Below are 23,452 nucleotides of genomic sequence, written 5' to 3' on the forward strand. Positions count from 1 at the left end.
TAAATAAAATAATAAAAATTAAAATTAAAAATTTAAATTGTTTTCCTGTTTTGGGGGATGTAATTCAAATATAGTTTTCAGAAAAGTATTTCCTTCTAAAATATACAAACATATGTATTAAAATGAGGACAAATGCAAGTTATTAGTTCATATAAATTTTTACATAAATCACTTGAATAAAGCTAAAATTTAATGAGTTAAATCTCATAAATCTAAATTTCAGACATAAAAATATTGACAATTCTAGAATTCAAAACCATCTAGTTGGCAGAAAACCAATATCAGGCTTCCTATATGTATACGGAAAACTGCATATATACAAACTTTGCAAGTAATATGAATCATTGATCATTCAAAATATCCCCCTAGCTAGTAGTAGATTTGCTTTGCATATTGCACTGATTCATGAGCATCTTCAAATGCATGAATTGGACCCAAAGAAAATGGGTGCTTAATGATAGTTTCATATGCAATAATCTACTGCATATATGCCACCCAGAGAAAGAACCTGGTGGGTTGATTAGTTTATCCTTTCTCTTACACAAATGCTTCCATAGCTTAAATTCCTTCCCATATTCCAAATCTGTAACTATTTCTGTTGTCGACAATGGCAATCTGCAAACCTTGGTAGCATTTGGACACCATCACCTATAGTTTCTATAATAGAGAACAAAATATATTCCAGTGTTTCTATGGGCTTTGGAGAGTATTAATCATAAGAGCAAGTGGTATTAGTCACAAAGATAGACGTTTAGAGTTATGGCTTGTTCTGTGCTAGTGCCAAGTGTGGGATCACCAGTGATAGAGGAGGCTACAAGCTATTTAATTTTTGAGTTTACATTTGGGATAAGTAGAATCCTCTTTATGTGTAGGCTGTTAGGGCAAGAGTCTTCCCTTATCTGGGCTTCAGGGTAGTAGTGCATTAAATTCCGACCTATAAATTTATCAAATACATTTCCTCTTATGGTATGGAGGGATACTAGACATCCAAAGGGAGAAGGATAAGGAGAGAACCAGCAATGAAGGGGGAAAGGGGGAAATACATTTGGAGGAAACAGCAAAACATCACCTAATTCATAATTTTGCCTAGGACTTTGATCTATAGGTACTAATATATTACTCTTATTTCTGTGTATAAATGTATGTGTTCTCCCTCTCTGCATTTTTCTTGGTTCTGCAAATTGTCTTGAATTATTGTTTAAATAATTTGAGAATGTTCAGTTTAGGGTGGTGTTACCTGTTGCATTTATTATTGGGATTTAAGTCCCTCTAGAGTAAGGTTTTGAAAAGCAGGGATGCCCTCAGTTACTTTATAAGAATCTAATTTCTTCCACAAGTGCTTTTAGCCTGGAATATTAATTAAAGCATGTTCCTATTATAAATCAAAGCCCTTAGCTTGAAGGAGATTCACAGAACCTTAATTAGAAATTCTCAGAGGACACTTTCAACCTCCATATAGTTAGAGATATTTTGGGTTTGGTTGTGTCTATACTTAAAGACAGAATTGGCCAAAATTCATATTGAATAAAGATAAACGTGTCCAGTAACACTACTTTTGTCTCTATTTCCCAGTACTGTATGTCCAGATTGAAACTGTTTAAAAACTACAGTTTTGAGCAAGAGATTTTTTAAAGTTACATTTAGAAAATATTGCTATATGGGAAAATAATCTTTTAAAAGTGTTGATATATGTATATGATAACTGATGCACTCTGCTGTATACCTGAAACCGATGCAACATTGTAAATCAACTATACTCCAATAAGAATTTTAAAAAGAAAAGAAAATCCTGCAGAAATGTCAGAAAAGTCACAGAGTACAAAATAATTTTAGCTTAACTTAAAAGGTGAAGAAAAAATCAGCTATCTTAGAAGTTAGATATATTTCTTCTCCTTAATTTTTTAAGTATTAAATATCCAGGCCAGAAATGTGATCTACTCATTCACATCTCCAGTATTAATTAGGAATTATGCCTCCTACTTTGGTTCATGTTTTATTCATACTTACAAGTTTTAATTCTTTCTGACACTTTAGTATCAAGCTAAAAGTAGTCAAAATATGAAAGCTTGCAGATAAATAGAAAAATGTTGGTATGTTATCACTCTTTAACTCAGCACAATGCTCACCTTTTCCAGGAAAGCACATTAGAACATTCACATTTCTACACAGAACCAAACAGATGATTTTTGCATTTTGTAAAATTTCAGGTTTGTCTTTAGCAATTCACTTTGCCTTAACCTCAGATATAATATTTTCTTCCTTTCTGAAATAGGAATAATAAAAGTAGACTGGAACACAGCATTGTTGGCAAACCACACATTATTAAATGTTTGATTTTATCTATTACAGAACATGAAAAGCAGAGGTTATGCAAGAGCACTGATTATATGAATTTGCATTTCAAAGTGAAATGGTTTTATAATGAATATGTGCGGGAACTTCCTGCCTTCAAGGATGCCGTTCCTGAATACTCCTTGTAAGTAGTGATTTTTTCACCCCCAAGTTTATTCTCAATTCATAGTCCTGTAAAATTACACCTGAATTATGCGGCCCTAAAATCTCTTCTCATAATCTTCATTTGAATGCAGACATTTCTGTTATGAAATTAGTGTTAAATGATTTGCATATCTTTAGGAAGCATATTTAATTGAATTGTAAGTATGTCTTACTTGTATATTCAAGTCAAAGAGAAAGAAATACATAATGCATAACAGCTCACACGATGAAATGATTTCTTATAAAAGTGCTTGAACTTGGATTTTGTTAGGAAAATGAAGGGGGCTTGTATATTGATCTATATAATCCATATTTCTCTTTATTTCAAACCTAACCATGTCTTAGAAATTTATATTTCTAAAATAGAAGTCACTATTAAACAGGTAACATTGTCATAAGCATATTTCTATCAAATACAATTGTAATCACACAGTCAGATTTATAATACTGTGCATTTGATATTTGTCAGAATTCCATTTTATTCTGTTGAAAGTGGTCTGCCATATACTAAGCACTATGCCAAGTGTTGTAGGAAATGGAGAAAAAAAATAAAGACCTCACCTTGAAAGGAGCTTATACTCAAGGAGACATGGACAAGAACAAAAATCATGATAAAACAAGGCAAATTGAAATAAGTACTAATTCAAGTAGTATAAGCAAAATGCAGTGCAGTCTCACAAAAGTGATCTATTACAGTGACTCTACACAGTATTTATGAATAAGGTAACATTTAATATAGACTTTGAAAGGTTGGTCAGGTTATAACAAGAAAAGGAAATAAAAGTTCTGAGGGTAATTATGGAAGAAGGAACACATGGGCTGTGGCCCATGGGAAATAGTTTAATTTCAGTGAAGAACACAATAGTTTAACAAAATTAGTAGAAAGTAACGTAGGAAAAGTGCTTTTGACTAGATTATATAAATACAGTGAAGCTTTTGCTACTTTCATTAGGCATTGTGGAGGTTGGAAGAGGCAAAGAATGGAAGGGGTAGAGAAGAGATTTAGAAGGTAGTGAGTAATGTAACGATAAGATTAGAACACCCATTTATATAACTTTTCTCACAGAAGTTTATAAGCTAGAATGAGATACCAAGAGAAGTAAGAAGTTTACACGTAATAGTGTGACTGTAGTAAAAGTGTAAAGGAGAAAGATGTGTGGGAGATAAATTTCAAAGATAGAATTTACAGAATTTGTCAGCTAAATACACTTGAAGATAGAAGAAAGAGTTAAAGATGCAGTACAAGTGTCTCTAAGTATTGGTGACATCATTGACTGGGAATAGGGAAATAAAAAGGAGAGCCATTTGCCAGAGACTTCTGCTTCTGGCTCTGTCTGAACTAACTATAATCAGACTGACATGCTCACTGAAGACCAACTATAAAAGCTGAATAAATTAAACAGCATTAGAGAGCAATCAAGGCACATCACTAAGGATGGAGGCACTAAGGCAAATTAAGGATTGAGTTACTAAGGTCCCTGAGAAAAGAAATGCATTGAGGTGAACCCTGTGTTTGTTGCAGTTTCTCCCCAGTCCTCTCCAGCTACATGAATTTACCAATTTGTCATACCAGTCATGGTGGTCAAACAGAGAACAGTAACCCAGAGTTTACAGTGATCTCCATGGGCTAGAGAAACAAACATTGGTGTTCAGGGCTATGAAGGCTGCTTGGTCTTATGGGACCAAGATCTCAGAACAAAGGGGACTACAGAGAAGTAAGTACAACATGTTGTATGCAGTTTCATTTTGAGGTGTTCTCTGATTCTTAATCTGCCCTTGTGTGGAGAGTGAGGCAGAAATCGAGTAGAATGCAAGCACTAAGAGATTAAAAAACTATGTAGAGACTTCAACATTCTCACAATGTTGGGGAGACAAAAATTAGAAGGTAAGGCTTTCTAAGAAAGAAGAAGCACTATAAACATCCCAGTTTTTCAGGTGAGATCCCTGAAGGACTCTGTTCTAAAAATAAGGGCAAACTGGAAATAGACCAGCCTAAAACCTAGCCTTTCCTGGATCTTGGTGATCTTCCTACATTCTATCTACAAGCAGAAACTTAGACCCGCTCTGAAGGAAATGATAAATCAAAGGTTCCACAATATTTCATAGACAATGTACAATATTTAAAAGGTTAAAGATTGCCAGACAATAGGACCAAATGACTAGAATCTAAGAGAAAAACAGATATTAGCCTTATCAGACAGAGTTTGATATGTCCTTCAAATTGTGGGAGGACTTCAACAGTAAAAAAGAACCTATAAGAAGAATAAATTGGACATCATAGAACTGAAAAAGGAAAAGTTAGGAATGTAATAGATGGATCTAATGGCAGAATATACATAGCAGAGGGCCTAAAATAACTGAGCCATAGAAACAAAAAATACAAATATAGAAAAAAAAATAAAACAGGGATATATGGGGCAAATTATAAAAAGGTCTGGTGCACAATGAATTGGGTCCCAAAAAAAGAAGAGAGAAAGAATAAATAGTATTTGAGCAGTGTGTGAAAAGACACTAGGTGTGGATTTTGCGAAACTGATGAAAAGTTTGAAACTAAAGTTCAAGAATTTCTATAAATCCTAAGAAGGATAAATGCAAGGAAAACCACCTGCAGGAACATCATAGAAAACTGCTTAAAATCAAAAAGAAGTAAAACTTAAGTGTACTGGGGTCGAGGAAGGGAAGACACTGCCTTCAAAAGAGCAGAAGTAATACAATTGACTGATTATTCAACAGAAGTGACTGAAACCTGAATGCAATGCAATGATATGTTCAAGTGCTGAAAGAGAGCAGTTAGAATTCTACAGGCGTCAAATATATACTCCAAAAATAAAGGAAAATGAACGCATTTATACAATATAACAGGATCTTCCCAACCCAAGAATAGAACCCAGGTCTTCTGTACTGTAGCCAGAATCTTTGCCAACTGAGCTACAAGGGAGGCCCAGCTGAAAACCTAAGAAAACTCATTTCCAGGAGACTCTCATCAAAAATATACTCTAAGCCTTCAAGACAGAGGAAAATGACTCAAGGTAAGAATTACAGTTAATAAAGAATTAAAAGTATTAGGGAAGATGAACCAATTAGTACATTTAAAGCACATTAGTAATATAAAATTTTAAAAATCTGTAGAATAAAATATGCATAGAATTAAAATAGAGGACAAAAATAGCATGAAAATATAGAAGAGTGATAGACTGAGTTAATATAAGGTTCTCAAATTGTTTAGAAGGTGTAAATACTCATTTTAAAAAGCTTTTACTACGTCTTGAGTGTGTGTGTCATAATACTTGGCATCAAATAAGATCATGGGGAAGGAAGAGAGAGTAAAACAAAACTACTTAAAAGGCAAAAAATAAGAAAGAAAGGAATGAAGAGCAAGTAGGAAACTGGGGTTGGGGATGAAAGATGATAGATTTAAAATATAATGTATCAGAAAATTAAGTGTAAACTATAAGTGCAAGTAGATTAATATTCTAGCCAACAAGTATTGTTCTATTAGATAAAATAGTAAAACCCAAAATATCTTTCTTATAATTTATTCACCTAAAACATGAGAGTCTAGAAACATTAAAGGATGAAAAAATAATTGAAAGCAAAATTATGCAGCTATATTAATATTAAAAACAAAGATTTTAAGATAAACACTTTGAGATAAATTTTTCATGATAATTAGGGAACAATTCAACAAAAAGATGTTTCATTGCCAGTGGAAAGATATTGCATGTTCTTGGTTTGGAAGAATTAATATTGTTAAATGGCCATAGTATCCAAAGCAATCTACAGATTTAATGTGATCCCCATCAAATTACCCATGACATTTTTCACAGAACTAGAGCAAACAATACTAAAATTTATATCTCACTATGAAAGACCCCGAATTGCCAAAACAATTCTGAGGAAGAAGAACAAAACTGGAGGAATAACCTTCCCAGACTACAGACAATACTACAAAGTAACAGCAATCAAAACAGCATGTTACTGGCACAAAAACAGATATATGGATTAATGGAGCAGAATAGAGAGCCCAGAAATAAACCCACACACCCTATAGTCAATTAATCTTCAACAAAGGTGGCAAAAATATACAAAATATACGGTCTCTTTAGCAAGTGATGTTGAGAAAGCTGGACAGCTACATGTGTATCAATGAAGTTAGTTAGAACATACCCTCACAGTATGTTCAAATATGACACCATAAAACTCCTGTAAGAGAACACAGGCAAACATTCTCTGACATAAATCCTATCAATGTTTTTTATTAGGTTAGTCTCCTAAGGCAATAGAATTGAAAATAAAAATAAACAAATGGTACCAAATCAAACAAGCTTTTGCACAGCAAAAGAAGCCACAAACAAAATGAAAAGACAGCCTATGGAATGGGAGAGAATATTTGCAAACACCATGACGAACAAGGGATTAAATTCAAAAATACAATAACAGTCCACATGACTCAACAACAGCAAGAACAATCCAATCAAAAAATGTGCAGAACAAATAAGTAAATATCATTTTTCTATTTGTTCAAGCTTAAAAAAATTGGGCAGAAGACCAAGAGAGTTCCCCAGAGACATACAGATGGTCAATAGGCACATGGAAAGATGCTCAACAAAACTAACTAGAGGAATGCAAATCAAAACTATTGAGATATCACCTCACACATGTCAGAATGGCCAACATCAAAAAGTCTACAAATAACAAATGCTGAGAAGGTGTTGAGAAAAGGGGTCCCTCCTACAGTTGGTGGGAATGTACACTGGTTCAGCCACTATGGAAAACAGTATGGGGGTTCCCTAAAAAGCTAAAGCAATCTCACTCCTAGGCATATATCTGGAAAAAACTAACTTGAAAAGATACATGCACCTTCAAATTTATAGCAACAATATTTACAATAGGCAAGTCATGGAAGCAACCTAAATATCCATTGATAAAGAAAATGGATAAAGAAAATGTGGATCAAATATACAATGGAATATTACTTATCCATAAAAAGAATGGAATATTGCCATTTGCAGCAACATGAATGGACCTAGAGGTTATCATACTAAATAAGTCAGAGAAAAATACCATATGATATCATATTTATGAAATAAGAAATATGATACAAATGAACTGATTTACAAAACAAATACTCACTCATAGACACAGAAAGCAATCTTATGGTTACCAAAGGGGTAAGGTGGGGTAGAATAAATTAGGAGACTGGGGATTAACACATACAAACTACTATATATAAAATAGATAAACAAGGTCCTACTGTTTAGCACAGGAACTATAATCAGTACCCCATACAAACCAAAGTGGAAAAGAACATCAAAAAGAATGTATAATGTAATATATACAACTAACTCACTTTCTTGTACACCAGGAACTAACACAACATTGTAAATCAACTGTACTTCAGTTAAAATTTTTCAAAAATAAAGTTTAAAAAGATATATCATTTCTCAATTTGTATGTATTAAATGACATGTCAGCAAAATATATAAAGCAAAAATTGTCAGAAATAAAATGAAAAATAAAATCTACAATCCTATTTGAAGATTACAATTCTTTCAGAAACTGAAGAATCAGACAAAAATGTCATTAATGAAGACATTTCAAAAGCATGAATAAAACACTTATCTACCCAGATATATCTATCTGTTCACCCAGAGTTTCCACAAATTTTCATAGATATCATTTACACACACATACAGAATACCTATCTATAATTTATAATTAACCAGCAGTGAGAAAATACACATTTTTAACAGACACATATGGTGCACTTACTAAAACAGACTATCTGATAGACCCCAAAGCAAATATAATGAATTTTAAAAGCTTAGAAAATATAATAATGTATGTTCTTGGATCACAGATAGGAAATTAAGCAGATACTCTAGATGATTCATATGTCAAAAAATAAACCACAGTGTAAATTACACAGTATTTTTAACTAATGATAAAATACAGCATGTCAAAACTTGTGGATTACAGCTAAAACAGGAAATAGAGGGAAATTTATGGCTCTGATTGTATACAAAGAAAGGAAAAACTATAAAATTAGTGATGTAAGTTATCAGAAGAAATATTTAAAATCAAGAGAAAATAGAAAAAGAAAATATCAACATGACCTGGGATAAAAATAAAGTAGAAAATTTTATGTGCTCGGTCCTGTCCAAGTCTTTGCAACCCCATGGGCTGAATGAAGCCTGTCAGATTGCTCTGTCCATTGAATTTTCCAGGCAATAATACTTGAGTGGGTTGCCATTTCTTACTCCACGGGATCTTCCTAACCCAGGGATCAAACCTGCATCTCTCCTGTCTTCTGCTTTGGCAGGCAGATTCTTTACCACTGTGCCACCTGGAATTAAAAAGCCAAGTGTGTTTTTGAGAAGATGATAAAAATCCAAGAAACCTTAGCAAGGGCAGTGCAAAGAAAAAAAAATGTCACCAATTACCATTATCAAGAAAAGATATCACAAAAGATCCTACAAAGATAAAAAATTATTAAGAGAGCATTTATGGTAGGCCATTTAAAAGTTAGACAAAATGTATAAATTCCTTTAAAACTCAAACCAAGCTAGCATAACAAAAAACATAAAATCTGAATGGGTCTGTAAGTATTTTAAAATCTGAATCCTTAATTAAAGCTCATGTCATAATTAAAACTCCATGCCCAGATGGCTCCAAATGGAATTCTTCCAAATGTTTAAGAAAGAATATCACCAATGTAACACAAACTGTTCCAGAGAAGGTAGGAATACTTCTCAAACCATTTTTAAGGTCAGCATATCCCAACTACTAAAACTCATTGAGAACACAGCAAACAAGAATAATTACAGGCCAATTTCTCTCTGAACATAGTTTAAAAAAATAAATGAAATATTAGCTAATATAAAAAGGGTAATATAAACATGACAAAGGGGAATTTATTCCTGGGATATGAGACTAAACATTTTAAAAGCAATGAACACAATTCACCGTATTTAAATTATGAAGGAGAAAATTCCTACAATCATTACACTAAACTTATAGCAATAATTAGATAAAATAGAACATTAATTAAAAATCAAGGAAACTCTCTTAATCTAATAAAAGAAACCCCCTCCCCCATTTAAATAAACTATACAAACATAGATAAAATTTTGAAAACTTCCCCATGAGATCAAGAATAACCAATTTTATATATATAAGTACTTTGGTCACCTCATGTGAAGAGTTGACTCATTGCAAAAGACTGATGCTGGGAGGGATTGGGGTCAGGAGGAGAAGGGGACGACCGAGGATGAGATGGCTGGATGGCATCACTGACTCGATGGATGTGAGTCTGAGTGAACTCCGGGAGTTGGTGATGGACAGGGAGGCCTGGCGTGCTGCGATTCATGGGGTCACAAAGAGTTGGACACGACTGAGCGACTGAACTGAACTGATATATATATATATACACACACATACATATATATACATATATACATATATATATGTAGGACTTCCCAGTGGTAAAGAATCCGCCTGCCAGTGCAGGAGACACAAGAGACGTGGGTTCAATCCCTGGGTTGGGAAGATCCCCTGGAGGAGGAAATGGCTACCCACTCCAATATTCTTGCCTGGAAAATTCCATGGACAGAGGAGCCTGACAGGCCACAGTCCATGGAGTTGCAAAGAGTCAGACACAACTGAACACACACACACACACACACACACACACACACACACGTATATACCTGAATCACTTTACTGTACAGTAGAAATTAATACATTGTACATCAACTATACTTCTACAAAATGAATTTTTTAAAAAAGAACAAAACTGATAACTGATAAAATGACTTTTATTTAACATTGTGCTAGGAGTCCCAGGCAGGTGCAGTAAGACAAGAGAAAAGTCTAATGATTGTAAAAGCATATAATGATGCTGTCTATATGTTATTATGACATAATTATACATCTAGAAAATTAAAAAAAAACTATGGGAAAACTAATAGAATCTAAAATGTGAATGTAGTAACTTCACTGAATTTCTGTATGATAGCCACAATTAGAAAATTACATATACACAATACCGTTTAAAATGATATTAAAACCGTGGTAAAGACTTGTGATGAAAGATGTGCATGCCTTCTATTCAGGAAACTATAAAATATTACTGAGAGATACTTAAGATGTACTCAATAAAAATATACAATGTTCCTTACAAGATGCATTATTACAAAGATGATGGTTCTCCCTTCATTGACTCAATACAGTCCCATAAGGAGCACAGCAGCTCTTTTTGTGCTGGGTAAGGATGACCTTCTAAATAAACGGTGCTAGACAACTGTACATCCATATAGAAAAACGAACTTTGAAACTTAGACCATTCACAAAACCCAATTGCAGGTTGACTGCAGATCATTAAAATTTAAAGGTGAGCCTGCAGGATCAGTTACAGGAGAGGAGTTATGGTAGATGAAAGCCAGATGGCAAAGCCCTGAGAAATAAGAGAATGACGCAATGGGGCAGACAGCATACAAGATCTACATTTTACAGGATTTTGAATTGTAAAGAGAATCATAGAGTGGGAATTGGGAACTAATCATGAAACAGCATGAGAAGGGTCAAGAGAAAGGAAGGGACTGAAGGTAAAAGGGAAAGTTAGATAGATAGATATTGGCTACCCTGCACAGCATGTAGGATCTTAGATCCCCAAACAGGGATTGAACCCATGCCCCCAGCAGTGGTAGCTCAGAGTCCTAACCACTGCACTGCCAGGAAATTCCAAGAAGGGGATACATTTAAGTGAAGATAAAGGTCTTCAAGGTAGCAGAACTAGGAAAAGAGAATGAAAAGAGGTTTTCGGTCCTGAATTACCCTCAGATAAGAAAAGAGCAATACTGCATTTACTGTTAATTACGTGTGAATGACATCTTTTATAGTATGTTATAATATTAACTTTTTTCAGGTGGTTTGAACCTTTTGTCATGCAGTGGCTAGATGAAAATGAAGATGTGTCAATGGAGTTCCTACATGGAGCCCTGGGAAGAGACAAAAAAGATGGAGTGAGTTTAAATAACTTTCATATTGCTTATTGTTGAGATTTATTCACGCTGCTCACTTTTAAGCTAATGGGAATTGTTAGGTTTATTGCTATTAATTAAGGTTTATTTTAATCCTCTAATTACCAAAATATAATTAGAACACAATTTTAAAGTCTGATAAGACACCGAGGGAATTGCTTAAAAAAATATCCATCACCCTTTTGCCCCAATATTCTTTACTCCTTGAATTGGCCTGAATCTACAAGTTCAGTGAAAGTGAAAGTGAAGTCGCTCAGTCGTGTCTGACTCTTTGCGACTGATGGACTGTAGCCCACCAAGCTCCTCCGTCCATGGGATTCTCCAGGCAAGAATACTGGAGTGGGTTGCCATTTCCTTCTCCAACAAGTTCAGTAAGCTTATACAAAGCTTCCCCATTGCTCTGGAACCTTTCCAGGATTCCAAGATTAGAGACAGACACCCTCCCAATCCCTCTAGAGTAAATCAAATGTCTCGAGCCACAATCAGCTTGCTAAACCATCCTAATGCCTGTGGGGAATGAGAAACTGAAAAAAAAAACCAAAAAACCACTCCCCCAATTCAATTAATAGTAAACCTGCCTCATGATACTAGTTTTACTACACTTTTCAGAAAAGGAGATGAATGATTTTAAAATGAACAAGCATTTTCTTACTGGGAAATGAAGGCACATGATATAGGAGATTGAGTTGTTTTGAGAAATAATGAAAATTCTTTCTGCAGTCCATCTAATATGCTTCGGGAATGGTTTCATTTTCTCTTTCCTCAGTTCCAACAGACATCTGATCATGCGCTGTTCTCTTGCTCCGTGGTTGATGTTTTTGCTCAGCTTAATCAGAGCTTTGAGATTATTAAGAAACTGGAATGCCCCAATCCTGAAGCATTATCTCACTTAATGAGAAGATTTGCAAAGGTAGGTTAAATGGACTGAATCCTTTCTTTGCTGGGACAATATGTGTGTGTGTGTGTGTGTGTTAGTCACTCGGGTCATGTCCAACTCTTTGCGACCCCATGGACTGTAGCCCACCGGGCTCCTCTGTCCATGAAAGTCTCCAGGCAAGAGTACTGGAGTGGGTTGCCATTCCCTTCTCCAGGGCATCATCCTGACCCAGGGATCAAACCCAGGTCTTCTGCATTACAGGTGGATTCTTTACCACTGAACCACCAGGGACTATGGTATGTTATTATTTTCCTGCACAGAATCTGGAAAATGCTGTCATTTTATAGCACTAGTCTTGTCTGACCACTACCCCAATTTAGTTTTCTAATCTCAGCAAAAAAAGACTGTTTCAAGTTTGTCACCTGACTGTCTTTTGCCCTTCTTTTTTCTTAAATATAGATTTATCATCTAAAAAAATCAAGTTACTATTCACACGAATGACTTAGTCATTTGTAATTGATAAGACTACTATGGGTGGCCAAATTAATTTACATTTCAGCTTTGTAGCAGAAAATAAATCTTGAAATTTCATATTCAAATGGTGAGTATTTTTTTTTAGCAGTAATACACTGTAGCACAAAATATGTTGAACTTGGAGTAATGAAAATTGAGTTCTAATTTCAAATCAGCCAATAACTATAGTGTGAGTCTGAGCAATTCCCTTGATTTTTATGAATAGGCTTTTGTTGATTTTGAGCAACCAGACTTCTCTTAAGACCTCTTCCTCCTCTTATTGTCTAAGAAGGCTTATAAAGTACTTACTACTTTGCAAAATTTTCAAGGGAAATATAAGAACTAAAAGATGCTGTCTCTGTCCTTCAGATCTTAAAGATAGACAGACAGATAGATAGATAGATGGATAATCAAGACCACTTGACATGAGCTAATTGGAAGGTGGCATGAAGAGGGATATTCATGAAGAGGGACATTTCAATCTCAAGAACAGTGGAATCCACAGTAAGTTGAGCAGAAGGAAAACTAATGAGAACTAAAATAGACAAAGTTTCCCTGGGAAAAGAGGGGTCATTCAGCCTAAAAAGATAATGTTAGAAAAGTATCATAAGCCAGGGGAATAGCAGGAACAAACAGATAGGAAAAGCTGAACTTGGCATGTGAAGGACAGGGAGAAACAATCTGGCAAAAAAGAAAAAAAAAAATCTGTTCTGGGAGAGGAAAAGGTTGGGAAAGTGAAGATGTGTCCAGATCTTGAAAAGCTCTGCTTCCCAGGTTGAGAAGTTTAGACTTAATCGTCTGAACTATTTAAGAAATAGTAAATATCTGGAGATTTTGAATCAGAGTAATTATACAACAAATATAAGGATGGAAGGCAAGGACCTACTACACAATCCTCTGCCTGATGGCCCTGTGGTTGGATAATGGTGGAGGTCTTGGCTGTTTATTTGGCAAGGCCTTACTCATTGCCTCACCTGCACACTTTACCAGCCACTTTCAGAGATGTAGTCATGAATAAGCACAATCTCTGACTTTAGAAAACTTATCCTGAGATGGCCAAATCTGTAGACAGCTATGAAAAAGTCAAATGCTATAATCAAGGTATCTCAGAGGTTGAAACAGGCCATGTGAGTGAGTGTGTGTGTGTATAATGTTAAAAAACAAAGGCCAAAACTCAGTGAACTTGTTTACAATATTTAAGATGTATTAATTTGCCAGGATTGCCTTAAATAAAATACCACAGAATGGTGATATAAACAATAGAAAATAATGATCTCCCAGTTCTGGAAACTACTGTAATACATTCAAGATCAGAGTGTCATAATGTCTGCTTTCTTCTGAGGCCGCTCTCTTGATCTAGCAATTGACTACCTTAGTGTGTCCGGACAGTCTCTCTTCTGTGTACATACACCCCTTGTGTTTCTGTGTGCACTCAGCTGCTCAGTCCTGTCTGACTCTTTGTGACCCCATGGATGATAGTCCTCCAGGCTCCTCTGTACATGGAATTTTCCGGGCAAGAATATGGAGTGAGTTACCATTTGTTTCTATGTGTGTCTAAATTTTCTCTTTTTAGAAAGATACCAAACATATTGGATTAGAGCTCACCTTATTGGCCTTATTTTAACTAACTCACTTCTTGAAAGATCCTGTCTCCAAATACATTCATATTCTGAGATACGGGGAGTTAGTGTTTCAACAAATAAATGTTGAGGGGACACAATTCAGCCTATAAAGGATGTACATATTTACCATGCCCCTGCTTTCAACCACAGACACAAACACAAAGGGAGGCTACTTCATTTGCACTACCACACACAGTCTGAGTTTGGGATCCTTTGTGAATGCAAGGCATGAGGCAGACCCTGTCTTTGGCTCCGGTTCTTAGAAAAGTGTAAGTCTTGTTCACTGACAAGTGGATTAGGAAAGGACTTCAGCATCTTTATTAACTGTAGTAGGACAGTTAATTTATGCTGAGGTAACTAGTTAACACAACAAAGATTGACTTCCTGCTCAGCAAACTTCAGCCTTTGGTAAAAATAAATAAATGAATAAATAAACAAAGCCAGATATACTAGTCAAAGTGGTAAGGACAGATTTTAATCAGTAATAAACTACTGCAGTGGGGGAGAGTCCAGACTGAAAGACTGTTTTGATTTGCACAGCCATCACTGGCTGTTTCAGAGGCAGAAGGCAGGAACAGGGAGAGCACAAGTAGAGCTTAAAGAGCAGGAGAGGGGCTTGATCCATGGGAAGCCCACCTAGTTTGCTAACTGGTACTTATTGAAGTTAGGCCTCTTCCCTTCCACAGAGGCTGGAAGACAGGACCCTATCTTCAGGTGTTGGCTGGAATAAACGGTAAATCTTCTGGCAGCCTTGGGTTTTTTCAGGCAGGCACTTTAAGGGATGTGGGATCATCCAAGAGGTGTGTCTTTGAACTCTTAGAAATTTTGCTACTGTTTTGTTCAAGTCTTTATAAGCCAAGGTTAAGGCCCAGTTGAGAAGGGGACTCACAGGAGCCTGGGCAGAGCTTGCTCAATAGTGAATCTTTGTCATCCTCCACTGTTCTGTGACTCAGGACTTCTAGCTTGAGAGGTCCCACTAAGGAAAGAGCATGAGATTTATAGAGGGCGGTGGAACTACAGTTGGAATGTCAGGCTCTTGTCGTAAACAATCTTAAAGAGCAGGCAGAGTGGCTGAATTTCTTTAGTAAAAAATGAGGAGCCCATGAAGGCTTTTAGGCAGACAAACAGCTGTCAGCCTAAAATGTTTTAAAATATTTTGTCTGCCATGAAATACTTTGAACTCCAGTTTTTGTATCTGCTAACTAGGGAGACTAAGGTAACTCCCACTTTTAGAGATAATAGTTAAAAATCATTTATCGCAACTTTCTTGAGTAGCTGATTCCAATTTCCCACTATGGGGAAATCTGCAGTGAATTCTGCAGGAGAATTATTCTAAAAAATTCTCGAAGTCTTTTCTTGACTAGCAGCTGTGTTTTGGATGACTGCCAAGAAAAGAATGAAATAGGGTCACTAGGGACAGTGTTTTTAAAAGTATGTCACATGGTATTTCTGAAACTCTGTAGTGGAAGCAGGATCAGATAAGAATTGCACATATTACAAAAGTAGAATTCACAGAGTAGTCAGGTTATGTAAGGCGGGGGCAAAGAAGCCCAGAGTGGAAGGACTGTCTGCAGCAAGAGGAAATGAATTAGGCTGCATGTATCACTGAGGAAAGGTGAGTTTTTATTGGCACAATAAAATAATTTCAGTGAAATAAAGGTACTTTTAACCCATGGACATTCAATACGAACCAATTAGTATCATAGGGAGATGAATTATCACAAGGAATGAAAAACGTTTTCTAGGAAAATAGAAATTGGCAAACTTCATGGAAAAATAAACTTTTATTAGCATGATTATTTTTAAAATGGGACTTTGTGGTTAATCTAATTAGCTATTTCAGAGGAACTGCAGACTACTGAAGTTTATTTTATTTCATCAGCTGTAACCATTGGTCTTGAAAACCCTACCCTTCTTAGGATTGGGATCCTTATATCAAGAGATACTGAAATCCTATCTGGGACATAGACTGATTTAAACCATCCCCTGGAGGAAAGACACATTAATGATGTCTTCAGACATTTAAGAGGAGTTAGCACTGTCAACTGGATCTTAAAAACATGATTTATTTTCACTAAAGCTTATAAAAGACTGAATCAGGTGCCAAGCAAATGCTTTAAATTCCATAGCAGGTACATTTAGGAGCTGTGATGAGTGGGAAAATGGGCATTTGGTTGGAGAATATTCCTATGGCTGTCTTATTGCTCTTGACAAGTATAGGTGCTTCAGTTAGAAGAACAATGAAGTAATATTTTCAGTACTACTTAAAAACAGATCAACAAATGTTAATTGACTCCTAGCTAAGAGTTGTCAATATTCTGATGAATGAGAACACATATTCCTTGTGATCTGGGAACCTAATCCTAATTAATCCAAAAATAATAATGATAATTCATTGAGCACCACTATGTGCTAATCACTTTACTTGTATTGTCTCAGTTGTTGTTTACAACCACCTCAAGAGATACATACAATTATTTTTCATAATTTTAATATGACGAAACAAGCTTAGAAGGTTTAAACAATGCAGAGAAGACTAGAAATGATATGAATGGAACACTTTCATCCACCAATCTATATTACTTTCACATTCCAGTGTTATCAGAAATCAGTTAGTAAGTTGAAGAAAAAAAAAAATCTCACCATTCATGTTTATCCTTTAAGCCAAACATAGGCAACCCTAGGGAATTCTGCTTTATGTTGGATATGTTAAAATACAATGTGTGAAGCACTGAAGTGGCACCACTAGTGCCATTTAACAAATACTGCAGTCTTCTTGTCCTCTGTTGCTCTGATACTGTAAAGCTCTATGCATAAAATGTGGCTGCAGAGATGGATTTGGTCCAGGGTTCTTTTCTTCCTGATTGGAAGAGTATACTCCTCGATGTCCCTCCCAGTAGCACTGATAAGATACTTAGTCTACTTCTACAACCCACTCCGGTATTCTTGCCGGGGAAATCCCAGGGACAGAGGAGCCTTGTGGGCTACAGTTGATGGGGTCACAAAGCGTCGGACATGACTTAGTGAGTAAGCAATAACAAACCCCAGAATTGCTGACTCAATAGACCTGGGACCGGACCAGTGAATTTTTTTTAATTGATTTAATTTTTGTGACTTCACTAGGTCCTTGTTGCTTCGCAAGGGCTTTCTCTAGTTCAGCAAAGGGGCTACTCTCTGCTGCAGTGGCTTCTCTCGTTGTGGAGCACACGCTCTAGGGTACATGGGCTTCAGTAGTTGTGGCACATGGTCTTAGTTGCTTTGCTGCACGTGGAATCTTCCCAGACCAGGGGTTGAACTCATGTTCCCCACATTGTCAGGTGGACTCCTACCCACTGTGCCACCAGGGAAGTCCTGGATCAAGGAATTTATTTATTTCCAACAAGTTCCTAGGTGATGCTTATGATGATGTTGGAAAAATGCTTCAGATAGATATGTCTTAACTAACTACAGAAGACCCTTGAACAACATGGGTTTGAACTTTGGGTGTCAAGTTTTTAAATAGTAAGTTTTACAGTACTATATGATATGTGGTTAGTTGAATCCAGGGATATGGATGAACTGTGAATACAGGTGGCTCAGACAGTCAAGGATCCCTCAGACAGGTTTGATCCCTGGGCTGAGAAGATCCCTTGGAGAAGGGAATGGCTACCCACTCTAGTATTCTTGCCTGGAGATTTCATAGACAGAGGAGCCTGGCAGGTTATAGTCCATGGGGTGTCAAGGAGTTGGGTACGACTGAGCTACTAATGCTTTCACTGTAAGCTACAAGTCAGTTGTTCACTGTGCAGAGAGTTGGTGTTCCTAACCCTCTGGTTGTTCAAGTTTCAGCTGTAGTCACTAGTATTAATTAAGAAATGTCTAATAGTGATTTTTCTTTGTTGAATAAGTTAGAATGACATTGAAGTTGCCCCTGAAATGTACATGAACACATTTAGGTGTACTTTATATACTCACAAATAAATGGATATTGTTATAGCCAGTGTACTGACTATTCTTTGAGCACAAGGCCTTAAACTACATTGTACATGACAAAGCCCTTTTCCTTAAATGCAACCTATCCTGACTTGCAAACCTCTGGCATTTGTAGGTTATTAGATGTGAGATCCTAGGATCAATTGCCTCCCAGCTGGAATTCAAGTGAATCACTTCATAATTCCTATGAAGTAGAGGCAAGAATTAGACCATGTGGAGACGCTGAGAATAATCAGAAATGGTTGTCCGGATTCTCCTGCCCAAACTAAATCTTGAACACATGATAGTCTGAGATGCAACAAGCTCCTAAAGTCAGGCTTCTGTTGGTTTTTAATTTTGGAATATAGTGAATTGATTCCTGCAGTTGACACTGTCATAAGAACCTATAAACTGAGAGTAGTGTTCATATGTATGAGTAAATCAGCACTCATTAGGTAAGATGAAGTCTAAAATAAAATTTGAACAGATGCGTTTAGAAAATACTTTAGTCTGATCCACCACCTGTTTTCCTAGATTTGTTAGTCTACTTCTTGATAAGATGTTATATTTTTCAAAGCCAACTTTTCTATTTAAATTGATGCCTGTTTTCACTTTTGGTGGTTCAGTTGGTAAAGAATCTGCCTGAAGTGCTGGAGACCTGGATTCTATCCCTGGGTTGGGAAGATCCCTTGAAGAAGGGAATGGCAATCCACTCCAGTATTCTTGCCTGGAGAATTCTAAGGACAGCGGACCCTGGCAGGCTACTGTCCATAGGGTCGCAAAGAGTTGGACATGACAAAGCAACAATGCTTTTTTTTTTCTTTCCACAAACTATTGATTTTCTTTCTGCCTGTTAGCCCTAATTTCAGGTTTCAGGTTTTCATTGTGATTTTTAAAGTCTATAAAATGAGTTCATAGTCACGTTCTGTGATTTCAGGTCTGCAAATTATACATCTCTCCTTCAGCTTAACTTCTTGGACTATCTTCCCAAGTTGATTTTGAGTCACAAAGAAAATTCAGAAGAATGTACATAAAAAAGCTTTTGTGTCTTTGCTTTTCTATGAAAAGAGATGATCTCTATTTATTGCTCTTGTTGCTTTCTCTCTTCTAAGAAAATCATGTCTACTTTGGACTTAAAATAATTCAAACTCTGTAAGAAATAGCAGTAGCCTGCAAACACATCGATATCTGTTTAAGTAATTAAAACAAAATGCAACTAATGAAATTTGTTCATTTTCCCTATTTTTGCATAGTTAATGGAAGCAGAGGGCCTCCTTAGGCTCAGTAAGAGTTATTAGATAGAGAAGGAAACTGTGGAATTAGGATTAAAAATGCCAAGGAGGGGAAGATTAGGGAGTATTTTTAGCAAATATTGCATCAATAAATAACTTACTGTATTAATGGTAAATTAATAGATACTATGATGCAACAAAAGCTGAAATTTAGGTCTTAAGAGGTGTTCTTTGTTATTAGTAAGGCTCTGTATCATTGAAAATATTCATTGCTAAGTCACACATATGGGTATGTTCTGACCCCACTCATAATTCAGGAATATTGTAGAAAGTTGAAAAAAGAACCACCAAAAGGGATTTTGCCATGGTAGAGTTATGTGTATGTGTGTGGGGGGCGGGGGGATGAAGAGGGGATGGCAACTAGAAATCATGCCAGATAATGGCTGGATGGCATCACAGACTCGACGGACGTGAGTCTGAGTGAACTCCGGGAGATGGTGATGGACAGGGAGGCCTGGCGTGCTGCGATTCATGGGGTCACAAAGAGTTGGACACGGCTGAGCGACTGAACTGAACTGAACTGAATGAAAGCATAAAGTGTCAATCGTTCAGGAAAAGAAAAAAGTCATTGGGGGCATTAGGTAATAAGTATCCAGGCATAGAGGAGGTACCACCAAACAATATACCTCCTGAATCTTAAGTTAGAAATAAATCATTTTGTGAAGGAGCTGGTTGTATTAAAATACAGTGGATGCATGTGGACTATCTTCCAAGTGTACTCAGAAATATTACAAATTGTCATTTAAATATAAGTTTGAAATCCTTCTTTTGGCAAAGGTGTAGATTTAGTCACTGCTATGGCCCTTGTTGACTTCCCTGGTGGCTCAGATGGTAAAGCATCTGCCTACAGTACAGGAAACCCGGGTTCAATCCCTGGGTCAGGAATATCTCCCGGAGAAGGGAATGGCAACCCACTCCAGTATTCTTGCCTGGAAAATCCCATGGATGGAGGAGCCTGGCAGGCTACAGTCCATGGGGTCACAAAGAGTCGGACATGACTGAGCAACTTCACTTCCCTATGGCCCTTGTTTGGCTTCCCAGGTCAGTGGTTAAAAGAATCTCCCTGCTAATGCAGGAGACTCCAGTTCCATCCCTGGGTTGGGAAGATTCCCCTGGAGAAGGAAATGGCAACCCACTCCAGTATTCTTGCCTGGAAAATCCCATGGACAAAGGAGCCTGGTGGGCTGCAGTCCATGAGATCACAGAGAGTCAGAAATGACTGAGCAGCTGAGCTCACGTGTTGACCCTTGTTTTCTGATTAACATAACCCGGATTGTGTGTGTTTGTGGGGATAGATACATATGTAGAGATATATGTACATATGAAGTTTTACTTACCTGAATGAATTTCACAATTTTTTTTCCTAGACCATCAATAAAGTACTACTTCAGTATGCTGCAATTGTATCAAGTGATTTCGGTTCATACTGTGATAAGGAAAATGTGGTAAGTAAAAATGTCTCTATTTTCAAATAGTCCTCAATTGAGAACTGATATAAGTAAGCAATTTTCTTTCTGTTTTCATATAGATGATGAAAATATAGATCTCAGGAGACTGTTAGAAAGCTTTCTAGTAGTCCTGAACTGATATAAAATAGAATTCAGAGGAAGGTTGAGAGCATCTCAGTGCCAGTCAGCTTGTGGTTTTCCATGATGATAAGGAGTAAGACTCATAAAAACAATTGAAAACCCACATCATTGTAAACACTGGATCTGGGACCTAGGAGTTAAAAAGTTCAATGTTCACACCAAATAGTGTAGTTTTGGCATCAATACCAAAATGAGTATAATTTATTCTTTTAGTTTTCAAATAAATTGAAAAGAATGGTTAAAGTAAGGAGTGATACTGATCTATACTCTGAATTATTAACTTACCATCTTATTTTTTGGATGATTGACAAATGTTGATAAAATCTAAGCCAATATTACAGATTAATGAAAGGAATAAAGAGAAGTGAGATAAACCAAAAGTAATTTGGAATACAATCAATGTTATTTTATGGTGGAAGGTAAAATCTTTCTATTCACCATAAACATTTTAGGAGAAATATGTTGGTAACATTATAAGAATTTTTTAAAACATTGAAAAATATTTTAAAAGTCAGTACTAGATGTTTCAAGAGAAAAATCAGGGTTTTTTTCCTCTGTCAAAATATCAGTTCCCACTATCCAGCAAATCTTAAAGAGAATTCTTGCTGAAACCTCATTGACCTCTTGCTGACAGCTCATTAAGATAAGTCAGCCCTAACAGTTCTTGAGGGTCCCAGAAGATTCTCCTTTCCCTTAAGTGAAAATGCTGCCCAGAAATTTTACTGAAATGCCTGGATGTCTCAGTAGTGATTTCTAATTGCCATTGATTACAAATATTCTAATAGACAAGATGGAGTATTTATTTATTGAAAGCATCTAGTTACAGTTAAATTTATAATACAGCTGAAAAATAATATGTTGAAAATCAAAACAGTGCCAGATAATTTCAGAAAAGATTCTGACTTCCTTGGTATCAAAAATTGAAGATTTTGAAAGGTGGCTATGAATTATCAAGGCCAATTCCTGTCATTCAGAAAGGAAAAATAGCTTTAAAAAACCCCTGCAGACTTCTACTTTATGTTTTGACATTTATAGTTTATCTTTAATATGAAAAATATAAATCAGCATTATATTATCCTCTGTATTTTTCTTTATATTTTATACTTTTCAAAATGAAATTTTTATAAAGAAAAAAAATCAGTGAAATATGATAGCACACAAGCTTACTTTTCTTTCCTTAATGCTTTTCTTTCCTAATTACTGATGTCTTGACCAGCCTTAGACTTTCATTTAAATGCCAAGTGTTATTTTAGCTTTTCCATAAAAGGATACCAGTCAACTACTTAGTTTAAGCTTTCAGCTAAGATAGATTTAAGAAGTGCTTTTGCACATTTGTGTGTGTAAGTATCACTGTTGTTTCAGATATAAATTTTTAAATATGTTTAAATATCAAGAACATTGAAAATTATTTTTTGTTTTCTCTGTACACTTATGACAATATTCCCATTTTATCTGCAAATAGCACTGGAAACTTTTAAAGAGAGTCTCCTAAGAGATGACTGTGATATTTGCTTTCCCAGGGGCTCAGAATTAAAGATGACAGTTAAACAAAACATCTGTGACAGAATAATTTTTCTTTTATTCTGTGACATTTTAAATTTGGAATGGGTCACAAGTTTTTAATCCAGTCTTCCACATTCCACATTATAGCAAAACAATATTATCTAAATCAGAATTACTTGATTTATTTTAACAATCTTTTTCAACTCAGAAACACAATTTGATGGGATCTTAAAAAATACAACCCACTAGTGAAATCAGGTTAATGTTCCCTTTACTGTGGGTATTTTAGTTGTTTATTTGTTGTTCATTTACTAGAGAAGTAGTAAAAGCTGTTCCCCGATTAAGGTAGAGTTGTATAATTCAATTCTCAGTAGTGATTTGATAAATTGATTCAATAAAATTGAAATTTGAACATGTCAAGGTCAGCAGAAGCTTAATCAAAGAGGAATGTCTCATATTTCTTTTTATCTCCCTCTGGATAACTGCATCTCTTTTCTCATATGTAGCCTTACTCAGGTCAATAGCAATCTATGCCAAGTGAGCCCAATTGTCTTTGTTCATTTTGCTT

At 35.8% G+C, this 23,452-nt stretch overlaps 1 protein-coding gene across 2 annotated transcripts in view; it reads left to right on the forward strand.

Annotated features, from left to right (window-relative positions):
• The window catches only part of UNC13C (unc-13 homolog C), a 666,761-nt gene that overhangs the window by 523,713 nt on the left and 119,596 nt on the right, over positions 1–23,452 (forward strand). For both annotated transcript variants that reach the window (XM_068963824.1, XM_068963823.1), the window contains 4 exons: positions 2,350–2,476; positions 11,423–11,519; positions 12,304–12,447; positions 21,160–21,237. In XM_068963824.1, coding sequence (XP_068819925.1) covers positions 2,350–2,476; positions 11,423–11,519; positions 12,304–12,447; positions 21,160–21,237 — 446 coding nt within the window. The remainder of the gene's footprint in view (positions 1–2,349; positions 2,477–11,422; positions 11,520–12,303; positions 12,448–21,159; positions 21,238–23,452) is intronic.

This window comes from Capricornis sumatraensis, chromosome 2, assembly GCF_032405125.1.
Source record: "Capricornis sumatraensis isolate serow.1 chromosome 2, serow.2, whole genome shotgun sequence".
Classification (NCBI taxonomy): domain Eukaryota; kingdom Metazoa; phylum Chordata; class Mammalia; order Artiodactyla; family Bovidae; genus Capricornis; species Capricornis sumatraensis.